Source organism: Rhinopithecus bieti, unplaced genomic scaffold, assembly GCF_001698545.2.
Source record: "Rhinopithecus bieti isolate Rb0 unplaced genomic scaffold, ASM169854v2 scaffold_64254, whole genome shotgun sequence".
In the NCBI taxonomy this organism is placed as follows: Eukaryota; Metazoa; Chordata; class Mammalia; order Primates; family Cercopithecidae; genus Rhinopithecus; species Rhinopithecus bieti.
In genome coordinates this window covers 2,392-14,709 of record NW_016824229.1, presented here as the reverse complement: position 1 = coordinate 14,709, position 12,318 = coordinate 2,392, and the positions used below count along the sequence as shown (strand labels likewise).

The 12,318-nt window shown below is 36.0% G+C and overlaps 1 protein-coding gene across 1 annotated transcript in view; it reads right to left on the bottom strand.

Moving 5' to 3' along the window:
- The window catches only part of GABRA3 (gamma-aminobutyric acid type A receptor subunit alpha3), a 63,780-nt gene extending 56,741 nt beyond the window's left edge, over positions 1-7,039 (bottom strand). Inside the window, exon 1 of the mRNA XM_017862197.1 lies at positions 6,951-7,039. Coding sequence (XP_017717686.1) covers positions 6,951-7,008 — 58 coding nt within the window. The 5' untranslated portion in view covers positions 7,009-7,039. The remainder of the gene's footprint in view (positions 1-6,950) is intronic.
- Between the last annotated feature and the right edge of the window lie 5,279 nt (positions 7,040-12,318).

Sequence of the window (12,318 nt, the reverse complement as noted above, 5' to 3'; positions counted from 1 at the left end):
AATAAATAAATAAATAAATAAAAAAATAAATAAAGGTTTTACAATTATAAATTTCCCTCTAAGCACTGCTTTAAGCTGATGCATCCCATGAGTTTTGGTATGTTATGTCATCATTTTCATTTGTTTCAAAATATTTTCTAATTCCCCTTGTGATTTTTTATTTGGATCAGTCTATTTAAGAGGAGAATGTGTTGTTTGATCTCAACATATTTGTAAATTTTGGGAATTTCCTTTTCTTACTGATTTCTAATTCTGGGTAAGAAAATGTACTTTGTATGGTTTCAATACTTTTAAATCTATTGAGTCTTACTGTATGACCTAATATATGGTCTATCTCAGAAAATGTTCCATGTGCACTTGAGAATAATGTACAGTCTGATGTTGTTTGGTGGAACGCTCTATAGATGTTGGTTATGTCTAGTTGGTTTATAGAATTGTTCAAATCTTGTATTTCTGTGTTGATCTGCCTAGTTGTTCTATCTATGTACTGAAAGTGGAATATTGAAATCTCTAATTATTACTGTTGAATTGTCTTATTTTTCCCTTCAGTTCTATCAGTGTTCCTTCATGTATTTTGGGGCTCTGTGTTTAAGTGTGTATTTCTTTATAATTGTTATATATATTTTTTCTGATGGATTGACCTTTTCATCATGACAAAATCTTCAAGGCTTCTACAGAGGAGAGAAGAAGATGGGAATAGGGCTCCCTGGTCTTACTGAGAACTGATCATTTTTCTTGAATAACATTCTTCAGAGTGTTAGGAGACTTTTGTTAAATTCCAGAGATTGGAGAAAGTTTATTTTGACAATGTTTGAAAATTGTCTCATTGCTTTTATGGAGGAGTGGATTTTAGAAGTTCTAACTCTGTCATTCCAGAATTGCTTCCTCACTAGAGGTTTTCTAAGATTAATTTTAACTGCCCACTTAGGAACTTAAGAATTTAAATCACCCTTCTTCTTGATGTACTTTATTTGGCCTCCAGGACAACATGTTCCCTTTAGATTTTCTCATACGTCACCTGCCTTCGTCTTCACATTTATTAAATTATTCTCTTCTTTCTAGCTTCTAAATGTTATCATGTCTAAAAAGAAAGTCCTTCCTTGATTCTCTTTTTTTCTCTGTATATAGTCATTTCTGTAGTGATCTCATCTAGCTGTATGACTTTAAACATCATCTATGTGGATGACACCTAAATTAAATCTCCAATCCAGATCTCTTTAATGAACAACGAAGTTACATTCCAGATAATCAGCACCCAGGAGTATCATTTGCTTCTCTTTCCAATAACAACCCTCACCAAGGGTAACCACTATCCTGACTAGTGCTTCACTGTGGAAACTCCTTCGTGACATTGTGTTGAGAAAGATACATATTTTTCTGAATATCAAATCCAGAGAAAAAAACTTGAGAAAGGAGCAAAAATAGAAAATGGTATTATAATGATCTTGTAAGAATTAAAGCTTAACAATAGACATAGAGACTTTACTAGTTTGAAGGAATCTATTGATGTTAACTCAAAACCAAGAGCAGGAAACACTGTCACACTGAGTTAAAGTTTTGAAATTCTCAGGTGTCAGAACAGAAGTACAAAGGATTAAAGTGGTCACAACCTGATCAGTTGATTTTGCTTATTATAAGTGTGTTAATGGCCCTCTATGCTGCTGATGGTAATTTTTGAAAATTTAATATTAGTAAGTCTATATGCATAAGTATACTATACACATAGTATTTTATATGTATAGTATACTGCACACACAGCATTCTAAATGCATAAAATACTATACACCATATGCATAGTATACTATACACAAACCCTGAGAGTGTTCTTCTAATAAATAACAAGTTTAAGAAGCAAAATAAATCCTTAAACTGGCAATTTTGATGAGTGATTCTGTGTAGTGCTGTTTACTTTATTAAGAAATTCAAATGTTGTTATTCAAATACTATCAGTTTGCTATCATTTCCAGTGTCTGAGTAATCTTCCATATATTACCACTCTTTATGAATACTTCTAAAGTTACTATTAATATTTTATTTATTAAAAGTTAGAGATCTGTATTATGAATAAAGAGCATTAAGAAGTTTGAAAGTGTTCTATGAATAACGATTTTTAACAGCACATATTAGTTTTGCCTGTTTGTGTATATAGTATAAATAGAATCAGACTATGTATATACTTATGTATTTGGCCTTTGCTCAGCATTGTGGCTGTGACCTCATCCATGTTGAGTGTAATATAATTGTCATTGCTGTATAGTATTTCATTGTGTGACTATGCTACAGCTTTTTATTCCATTCTGATGGACATTAAGGGAGTTTCCAGTGGAGTTTATTACAATTAGCTCTGCTATGGACATTCTTAATATGCCTTTTGGTATACATAAACAATGATGCCTGTTTGGAACTATGCTCAGGACTAGAGATGCAAAGTTATATGATATGCACATGTACAGCACTATTAAATAGCACCAAACAATTTTCAAAAACCTTGGTACAAATTTACATTCTTATCAGTAGTGCATGAGAGTGCAGATTTGCTCAACATCCTCACCAAGAAGTGGTATTTTCTGTCTTTTTTATGTTAGTCATTCTAATGGGTGTGTACTGGTAGCCTTTGGATTTTATTTTGCATTTCTCTGCTGACTAATACAATCAGTCACTGTGTGTGTGTGTCTGTCTGTGCCTGTGTGCATGTGCATGTGCGTGCCTGCGTGTCTGTGTGTGTTTGTGAGCTTGGGAAACTGTTTTAACAAGTGCCCATTAGAGACTTTGGCCTTTTTTCTATCGAGGTTTCAGATACTTTTTATATAGATTTGTAGGATGTCTTATGCTTTTGAGTCCTTTGTTATGCATATGCAATGCAAATACTTTCTCCCTCTCTGTGGCTTCTACTCACTCCCTTAATGATCTTCTAATAAAGAAAATTTCTTAATTTTTAATATATTTTAAGTCATTCTATTTTACCTTTATGGTTAATGTTAATCTATGTCCTGTGTAAGCAACCTCTACCTTTTCCAACATCATGGAGACATTCTCTTTTGCTTTCTTCTATTAATAAAAGCTGAATTGTTTTACCTTTCACTCTTTCACATTTAGATCTGCAAACCATCTGGAATTTATTTTTGCTTATCATGTGATATAAGAGTCAAGATTAATCTCTCTCTCTCTCTCTCTGTCTCTCTCTCTCTGTCTCTCTCTCTCATCTATTCTGTTCCATGAGTATATTTGTCTACTTTGCAGCAATAATACCTTTTCTAAATTACTGTAACTTCAAAATACCTCTAGATATCTGATATCAGATTAGATTTTAATGTAAATTTCCCAGCTTTATTATTCTTTAAGATCACCTTAACTATTCTTGTTACTTTAAATATTTCCATATAAACTTTAGAATAAGAAATTTTTTCATTCTATTTGTGCTGCTTCATGTTTATATGATTTCTTGAGTATTTGGGCTGATAATTTTCATCAGTTTTAAAGTGTTTGGCCTTTACTTAATTATTGCTTTTGCTCCTTTATCTGCCTGTTTATCCTCTGCAAATTACACATTGCAATTTCTTTTATTAACTTTTATTTTAAGTTCAGGGGTACATATGCAGGATGTGCAGGTTTGTTACATAGGTAAACCTGTGTCATGGGGGTTTGTTGTACAGATTATTTCGTCACCCAGGTAATTAACACTAGTACCCATTAGTTATTTTTCCTGATCCTCTCTCTCTTCCCACCCTCCAAAAAGCTCCAGTGTGTGTTGTTCCCCTCTGTGTGTCCATGTGTTCTCATCATTTAGCTCCTACTTATAAGTGAGAACTTGCGGTATTTGGTTTTCTGTTCCTGTGTTAGCTTGCTAAGGATAATGGCCTCCAGCTCCAGGCATGTCCCTGCAAAGGACAAGATCTCATTCTTTTTTGGTGGCTGCAGAGTATTCCATGGTGTATATGTACTATATTTTCTTTATCCAGTCTATTATTGATGGGCATTTAGGTTGATTCTATGCCTTTGCTGTTGTCAGTAGTGCTGTGATGAACATACATGTGCATGCGTCTTTATAATAGGATGATTTATATTCCCTTACTGTGACTCACATGCTTTTTACTTCTTTCTGTCTTTATCCTTCTATCCTTCAGTTCTGCTTTTTTCCTATTTATCAGTTTTTCAGTCATCTGATGCTGCCTTCTGCTTGTCAAATCTATCCATTGAATTCTGAATTTTAGATATTGTACTTCTGTGTAATTCTAATTTATTCTTCTTTATAGGTTCCAATTTTCTGTTAAAATTATAGGTATTTGATCTGCTTTAGTAATCATTTCCCTTTTTTCTTGAATGTATTAGCCATAGCTTTCTAAAGTCCTTGACTACAAACTCTGACATCTAAATCACCTGTAGGTCTGTTTATATATTTTGGTTTTTGGCTTTGGTTTTAAAACTTGGTTTTAGGTCTCATGGTCCTGCCTATTCATATGACTATTGATTTTTCATTGAATTCCATACATTGTGTATAAAACTGTAGTATTTTCAAAGAGAAGTCTCTTTTCCACCATAGAGGCTTCATTATTTACTTTGCTATACAGATAGTATGGGAGAATTATCACCTTAATCTCATAACGGACTTGTGCTGGGTTATAGTTTTTACTAAATCTAGTCTGTCTTTGCTATTGCCTTGTTCCTAGGATATAGCTCTCTAGGATTTTAAACTAGTAGTCTAGCATGTCTTCTTTTTTTAGTATTGGAAGACTGCAGAAAAGGAAGCTCTCCTTTTCAACGTTTTTCATATTAGCTTTTGTCCTCATGCTCCGTGCAAATTCAAAATTCACCAATTATATTGAGAGGGAGATCAGCCATTAATTTGACATGTTTCAGATATTTCCTTTGTGTCACCCTAGCCCTGTGTGATCATCAGATCATTGCTGTTTCTTCTCATCCACCAGTATGAGCCCTATGCCCGGTAAGCTGCTATCCAAGGCCAGAATTGGCAAATGCTCCCAGAGATGAAAAAGCTGTAGGTTGCAACTTCATCTATGAGAGGCTCTCCCCTATCTCCAGAATTTTAGACACTTCAATCTTCACTGAGCTTTACTGTTTATATGGTTCTAGGTTTTATAGTTGTTAATGAAGGGAACACTGTTCACCAATAGACAACTCTGTCCTTCCCAGAAATATTGTAGTCACCTCCTACCTGGGCTCCACATGGTTTGATCCCTCTTCTATTTACATCATTTAAAAATTTCCAGGAGGCCGAGACGGGCGGATCACGAGGTCAGGAGATCGAGACCATCCTGGCTAACACGATGAAACCCCGTCTCCACTAAAAAATACAAAAAACTAGCCGGGCGAGGTGGCAGGCGCCTGTAGTCCCAGCTACTGGGGAGGCTGAGGCAGGAGAATGGCGTCAACCCGGGAGGTGGAGCTTGCAGTGAGCTGAGATCCGGCCACTGCACTCCAGCCTGGGCGACAGAGCAAGACTCCATCTCAAAAAAAGAAAAAAAAAATTTCCTGGTAATTATTTTAAGACATAAGTCAGATAATGCCATGCTTTTGTCTAAAATATTCTAATTGTTCTTCATTTTTCCTTAGAATATAATTCAAAGCCCTTTAATGGCCTATAAGACTTCAGATTACCTGCCCCCCACTTTGGTCTCATCCTCTTCTCCTGCTCTCCCCTTCCTGACTTTGGCCAGCCACACTGGCTGAACAAGTCATCCACTTTTCTGACATACGGTATTTTTCCTGGTTGTTCCTTCCACTCAGAGCACTATATATACATATATATACACACACACACATATATATAAACATATATATGTACATATATACATATATACACATATATACATATATACATATATACATATGTATTGATAAGCTCTCTATTTTCTTAATATTTCTGCTTGAATGTTACTTTTAAAAAATTAGGGTGACACTAATCACCGTATTTTCAATTTCAGTGGTAACACAAATCCTCCACCTAGGAATGGATGTTTCCCCTAATTCTGCAGTACTTTTATGTTTTCCCATGTTGCTTCTCACATTAAAACATGCTTTATGCTTTACCCTTTAATCCATTATTTTATCTTTCACTATCACTCTTCTCTATATAATATAAGCTCCACAAGGGCAAGGGTTTTGTTTTATTCATGGATGCATTCCAAGCTCCTAGAATAGAACCTAGCACACAGAAGACAGTCTGTAAAGATTTGAAAAACTAATGATTGAGCAAACATGTTGAACTTAATTATTTGGGTCTTTTCAAATGCACTTTCTGTTTCAAAACACAGCTAAATTTAATTTTAACGTGATCAACACAGATTTTGATATATTACTCTGATGACTCTGTATATGAAACTCATTCTGAAATTTTTAGGTTCAAAAACTCACTCAAATTCTACACAATGTTGATTTTTCTAATTCATTTGAAAATGGACAATATATTTACTACTTTCTCTGTAAAATTTACAGCTACTGGAAAAGGTAATACTTTCAAAAGTGAGCAAACCTTCAGAGTCTCCTCCTGCCTATCATATACTGTTAAGAACTGGATAGAAGTATATGAAGATGCAGGTAGAATATGCACTTCAAAAAATATAACCACATTCTGTTTGACATATCTTGTCCTTAGGTAGCTGTGACTGTATTTTATATCACTTCTGTCTTGCTCTGTCCTTTGAGCAATTTAGGAAACAGACATTAATGTTTCAATCTAATGGCAGAGAAATTAGTCTGAAATGGCAAAATAAAGTTTGCTTCTTAGAAAGAAAACTCTTGTTAAAGGCTTAGTCTTCTCCTCCTGATTACTTAGTACTACTCAACCCCACTCTCTGACCCACCCCAATATCAGCCCAGATTAAAAGCCTCAGCTTTAGGAACTTGTAGTGGACAGAATAGAGTATGTTACGTTTCTTTTGGAAGATCAGGCAAAAAAACAAAAGAGAGAGAGAGAGAAAGAAAATACATACAGCTTCCAAACTTCAGTGGGCAGGCATGCACATCCATGGGAAAATCTTCCAAATGCATGGGACACTCGGCATGAATTGTTAACCTAAAAGAAAGGCAAACAGAAAATGAAATTAAGCTAAAATAAATGTTATTAAACACAGGGTTGTATTCTCACTCAGCAGCAATGGAGTGTTCCTAAGAATAACGAGATTTTTGTTTGTTTAGGTTCACTGAGATTCAAAAGTCTTTATGAACACAAAGGATGGATAAAATGAACTAGATAGCCTCTCAAAGAGGCATTAAGTATTCATATTTTTGGATCATATCTGAATCCCATCCTGTCACCTTTGAAAAACAGATATATCTTTTCTACCCTAACTGTATTTCCTTAGACACCCCCCAAGAAGCCTGGAAACACCAGGTTCTGACTCATTCACTCCTGATCGCAGTTTAATTATTTCTGAAATATTTCTTCTCAGCAGGCTATTCTGTGAGTTAACCAATTTAAAGATTGCACTGAAGAGAAGAGGTATGTAGAAAGAATATCTTTACCCTGCTCATTAACAGACAGACAAAAAAAGATAATTCTACTGCTCACAGGAACACACACTCACACACACCACACACACACACACACACACACACACACACACGAAAACTGACCACTCCAGGAAAAAATATAAAGGTGATGGAAGACATCAGAAACCTCAGAGGTCAAGTCTAAAGAGCTCATACTCTGTCAACAGAGGCAACATTTGGAAAAGATGCTGGATGGATTGCTCGGTGGAAATCTGAATGGTATATGACATGTTTACATACTCACTCCCCTGCAATAGTCTCCCTGAATAGTCTATTTCAAGGTTTCCCCTTCTGATTTTTAAATTTTTTTTCACTTAACTTTCCTTGGGCTAGATAGTAGCCTCCTATGTAGAAATGGGGCTCACGCAGCAAAACTTTAGAGTTGCTTGGAAGCTAGCTCTCGTGAGCTAATTCTAACTAGCCTTTATACTTAGTGGTTATATTGGACTCAACCCCCGCCATCCTTTTGGAGTTCTAATAAGTTGAGAAACTGGTTATCAATTATAATGTCGCCCATTCCCCCAATGGCTTCTTCCCTTAGATAGGTACTCCTGCTGATAACTTTTCAGGGCCCAAGTACTCCTTAGGACCAGAAATCTTGCCTAATAAAACATCAATATATGAGACTGAAAAGAATATGCCTCACTTCTATGCAATTACCAAAGAAGCCTGTGGGCAAGTGTTTTGTTGAGGCAACAAGTAAAGAAGTGCCTGAAAGGGATCCCATGTGTGGGGTCTCCATTTCTCACTCTTCACATCACAGTACTACTGTAACAGTGTTAGGAAGCAAGATCTTAACAAGATATCCACAGGCTATTGCTGCTTAATACGATTTTTCTTTAGTTAATGAGAGTGAGATACCAGGAGATATTTCTTGTCAAATTACAGACATCCATGTGTCTATGAAGGCACAGAACGTTCAATGTATAATTGTTATCATTATGATGATCATTGATAATAACCTATGAGATGCTCACAGCATGTTACAACTTCTAAAGAACATTCCCATCAGTAATTCCACTCAGGCCTACCATAACATTTGTGATGTAGGGACCCTGGTTACCTGGAACTAAGGATTCTATTTACCTCATTTGCTCCCCATAGTGACCCTGTGAGGGACATATTGCAGACATTATTATCATCTTTATTTCATAAATAAGAATTCATGGTGTTAAAGTGAGTTTCTCAAGTCACACAACCTGGTGAGCTTCAGTGCAATCTGGTGTTCTTTCTACACTAACAATTTTCCATTCATCTGAGGGTAATGGTCTCCTCAGGTCCTCAGTAATCTTTAAGTCATATGAGAGATGCTCTAGTTATCTTTGTTATCTTTGAGCAAGTATGTTCTATGTATAAGGTAGTCATGGGAAGATACTAAGAAAAGAAGGAAGAACCAGAGGCACGAGCCACAATTGTTGCCCTCATAGTGACCACTGCCACAGGAAGAGAAAGCTTAACCCTCACATATGCAGTTAACCATTGACACAGGGCAGGAGTTGAGTACATTAGCCTGAATGCAGTCAGAATGATTTCTATTGCAGAAAAAACTTGAAGGCATATTGAACATCCTAGCTATGGGAAGGGAGATAAGGAGGGCAAGAAGGTCAGACAGCGTTGACATGTTTAAGAATCAATGAAAAGAGCACAACATAGTTTGGTTTGTGAAGTACCTTGTACCTACAAACATTTGCTTTTTCTCTCTCCTCTGTGCTTAGGTGGGTTGAGGAAGAAGTGGATGGGAATAAAGATAGAAAAGTTTTAAATCGGTTTTGCCCCTAATCAGAAATCACTGCCTTTGCATCCTGCTTTGATAGTCTATTTGTTGTGGTCTTATTCTCCATGTCCCCAGAACTGCTGGCTAGACATAAAGTAATTTCCCCTTGGCATTACTCATAAGAGGCAGTATCTTGGAAATAATAATATAAGTGGAGAAAAGGAACACAATTTTCTTTATTAAACTCTCATGGAATCTTTTCAGTATCCAACACAAGGAGCATGTTTTTCAGTGAAATACATTTCTCTTGTGTCTGGTTCTTTGAGTCATGAAACTCCTTTTGTGCCTTAAGAATAAAGTCAGACTGGTGGAGTATTGCAGGCTAGCTTCAGAATTCAGCTTTTGTCCAAGACACATTGGAAATTTTGTAAATATCCAAGGCAACTTTAGTTCCCTCACTTTTAAAAAGGAATAGAGACAATATCCTCTTCCCCTACATAACCCATCTATCCATTCAACATTTATCCATTTAACAATATCAGGGATTTATAGGGTGGTGGGAGGCACAAATTAGAAAAAAAGAAATCGAAGGTTTTATCTACTCCAGAAGATTATCACTATCATCATTATTATCTTTACTATATATAGAAAATAATTTCAAAGAGAAAGCTGGGGCAGAATCAGAGCCTTTAAGTGACATGGTTGCCTCTGACTTCAGATCAGCAAAATAAACAAGCCCTATAAAAATTTCATGTCCTCTCTCCTTTTCCAATCTTTCTCCCTCTTCATGGATTCGTTTGTGAAGCTCTACTAAATCTGGTTGTATTTTTGCTAGCAGTTTTCAGTGAGCTTTCCAAAAAAGGTCAGAATCCCCTGAAAATGTGGCATTCAGATCACAGAACTATAGTCACAATACAGGGGTTGGCCTGCTTTGCTTTTTGTGCGAAGACCAGATACAAAGTAAGAGGCAATCCAGGAAGCCCCTTCTTTCGGAGACGAGGATACAAATGAAAATCTGACCACATTTTTAGCCCTTCACCTGCACCCTTCTCCCCCACATACATACTTCAGTTGTTACCCTCATTTTGCTTTTTATCCCATCACACTAAGTTAAAGTTATATTGTTGCAACAGCCTCCTAGGTTGTCTCTGCTTTTCCCCTTCCCTCTTAGAGTATATTCTATATAACAGCCTTCCAGTGTTTGCCGACCTATTACAGAGTAAAAACCAAAGTCCTTATCAAAGCTTACAGTGTCTGATATAATCTTGTCTTCCACCCTCCCCTTCACTCTGCTTCAGCTCTGTCAACATGCCTCTCTTACATCATGGCCTTTCCACTCACTATGCTCTCTGCCTAGGATGTTCTTCTTTTGAATACCTGGATACTTAATTTCTGCATTTCTTTCAAGTTTTGCTTAATTAGCATATTCTAAATGGGGCTTACTCTGATCTCCACTGAGTTTACTACCTTCCCTATAGGTAGTAAACCTTATCATGCTTTCTTTTTTCATAGCCCCTAAAATACAATGCACCTTCTAATTTATGTTTTCTATTTATCATCTATTTTCTTTCCTTCCTTTCTATAAGGTTATGGATTTTTAATCTTGTTTTTTCTTTAATGTGTGCTAACATCCTAGTTAAGTATCTAGCACATTGTAGGTATTCAGTGAATATCAACTCAATGAATGATTTACTGAATGACTTTTCTTTCCTAAAGTCACACATTTCTCTTGGAGTCTGCAGAGAGGAGGTGTAGGCTGGGCAAGATAAGGTTTAAGTATTGCTAGGGTTCTAGGCAAAACCATGTCTTAATATGATTCATTAATAGCATCATATCTCAATTTATTCACTTCAATGGGCATATAGTTTACTTCCTAGAATTTCGGAGCTACAAGAGCCTTATAGAAAGCATCTAGTTTTATCCCCTTATATATTTATGTATGAGAAAGCAGAAGGAACATGTCTTGCCCCAAATCACTCAACATAGTCTGGGAGCTGACTAAAAGTTTCCTGATTCACTGGTGTAGTCAACAAAAGATCCCCAGTGGATGCCCAAAACCACAGATAGTATTGAACTCTCTATATACTATATTTTTGCTTATATATACATACATATGATAAAGTTTAATTTATTTATAAGTTAGGCACAATACTCTTGCACTTTGGGACCATTAATTAGTAAAATAAGGGTTCCTTGAACATAACCAGTATGACAATGACACAGTCGATTTGATAACTGAGGCAGCTACTAAGTGACTAATGAGCAGGTAGCATCTACTGAACAAAGGGAGGATTCACATCTCAGGATGGGACAGAGCAGGATAGCCGAGATTTCATTACACTACTCAGAATGGCATGCAACTTAAAACTTATGAATTGTTTAATACTAGAATTTTCCATTTAATATTTTCAGATGGTGGATGATAGTGGGTAACCAAAATCATAGAAAATTAAATCACAGATAAGGGGATAAAATACCAAAATTGTTGTCCACTTAGAATTTACATCTCAGTAGAGTAAGACAGAAAATAAACAAGATAAGTAAGCAAATTATATAGTTTATTGAAATGTGATATACCCCAGGAATAAAAATTAAAAGATATGGGTAACAAGTATTTGGAAGGGGTTTCAATTTTTAATAGGGTGTTTAGCAGGTGCCTCACTGAGTAGGTGACATTTGAGCAACAATCTGAAGCAGATGAGAGAATGAGCCTTGTAGAAACCTGGGGAAAGAGCATTCAAGTTAGAAGGGGTAGCAGTGCAAAGGCCCTGAGGTAGAAGTGTGCCCAGTGTGCTCAAGAAATAGCAACTAGCCTACTGTGGCTGTGTTGTAGAGATCAAGGGGAAGAGTAATAGAAATGAATTCAAAGAAGAAATTATGGGGCATGAACTAGATAGTATAAGAGCTCCTGGATATTTTTGCTTTCACTATGAGTGTAATATAGAGGCACTGTGGGATTTTAAGCAGAGGGTAACTTGATCAAACTAACATTTTAAAATTATGGCAATTTTATAGAGAAAAAATTGAAGGAGGTCAAAAACGAAACCAGGAAGATGAAGTCTAAAACCACTTTATGATTAAAATCTCTCAAAAAT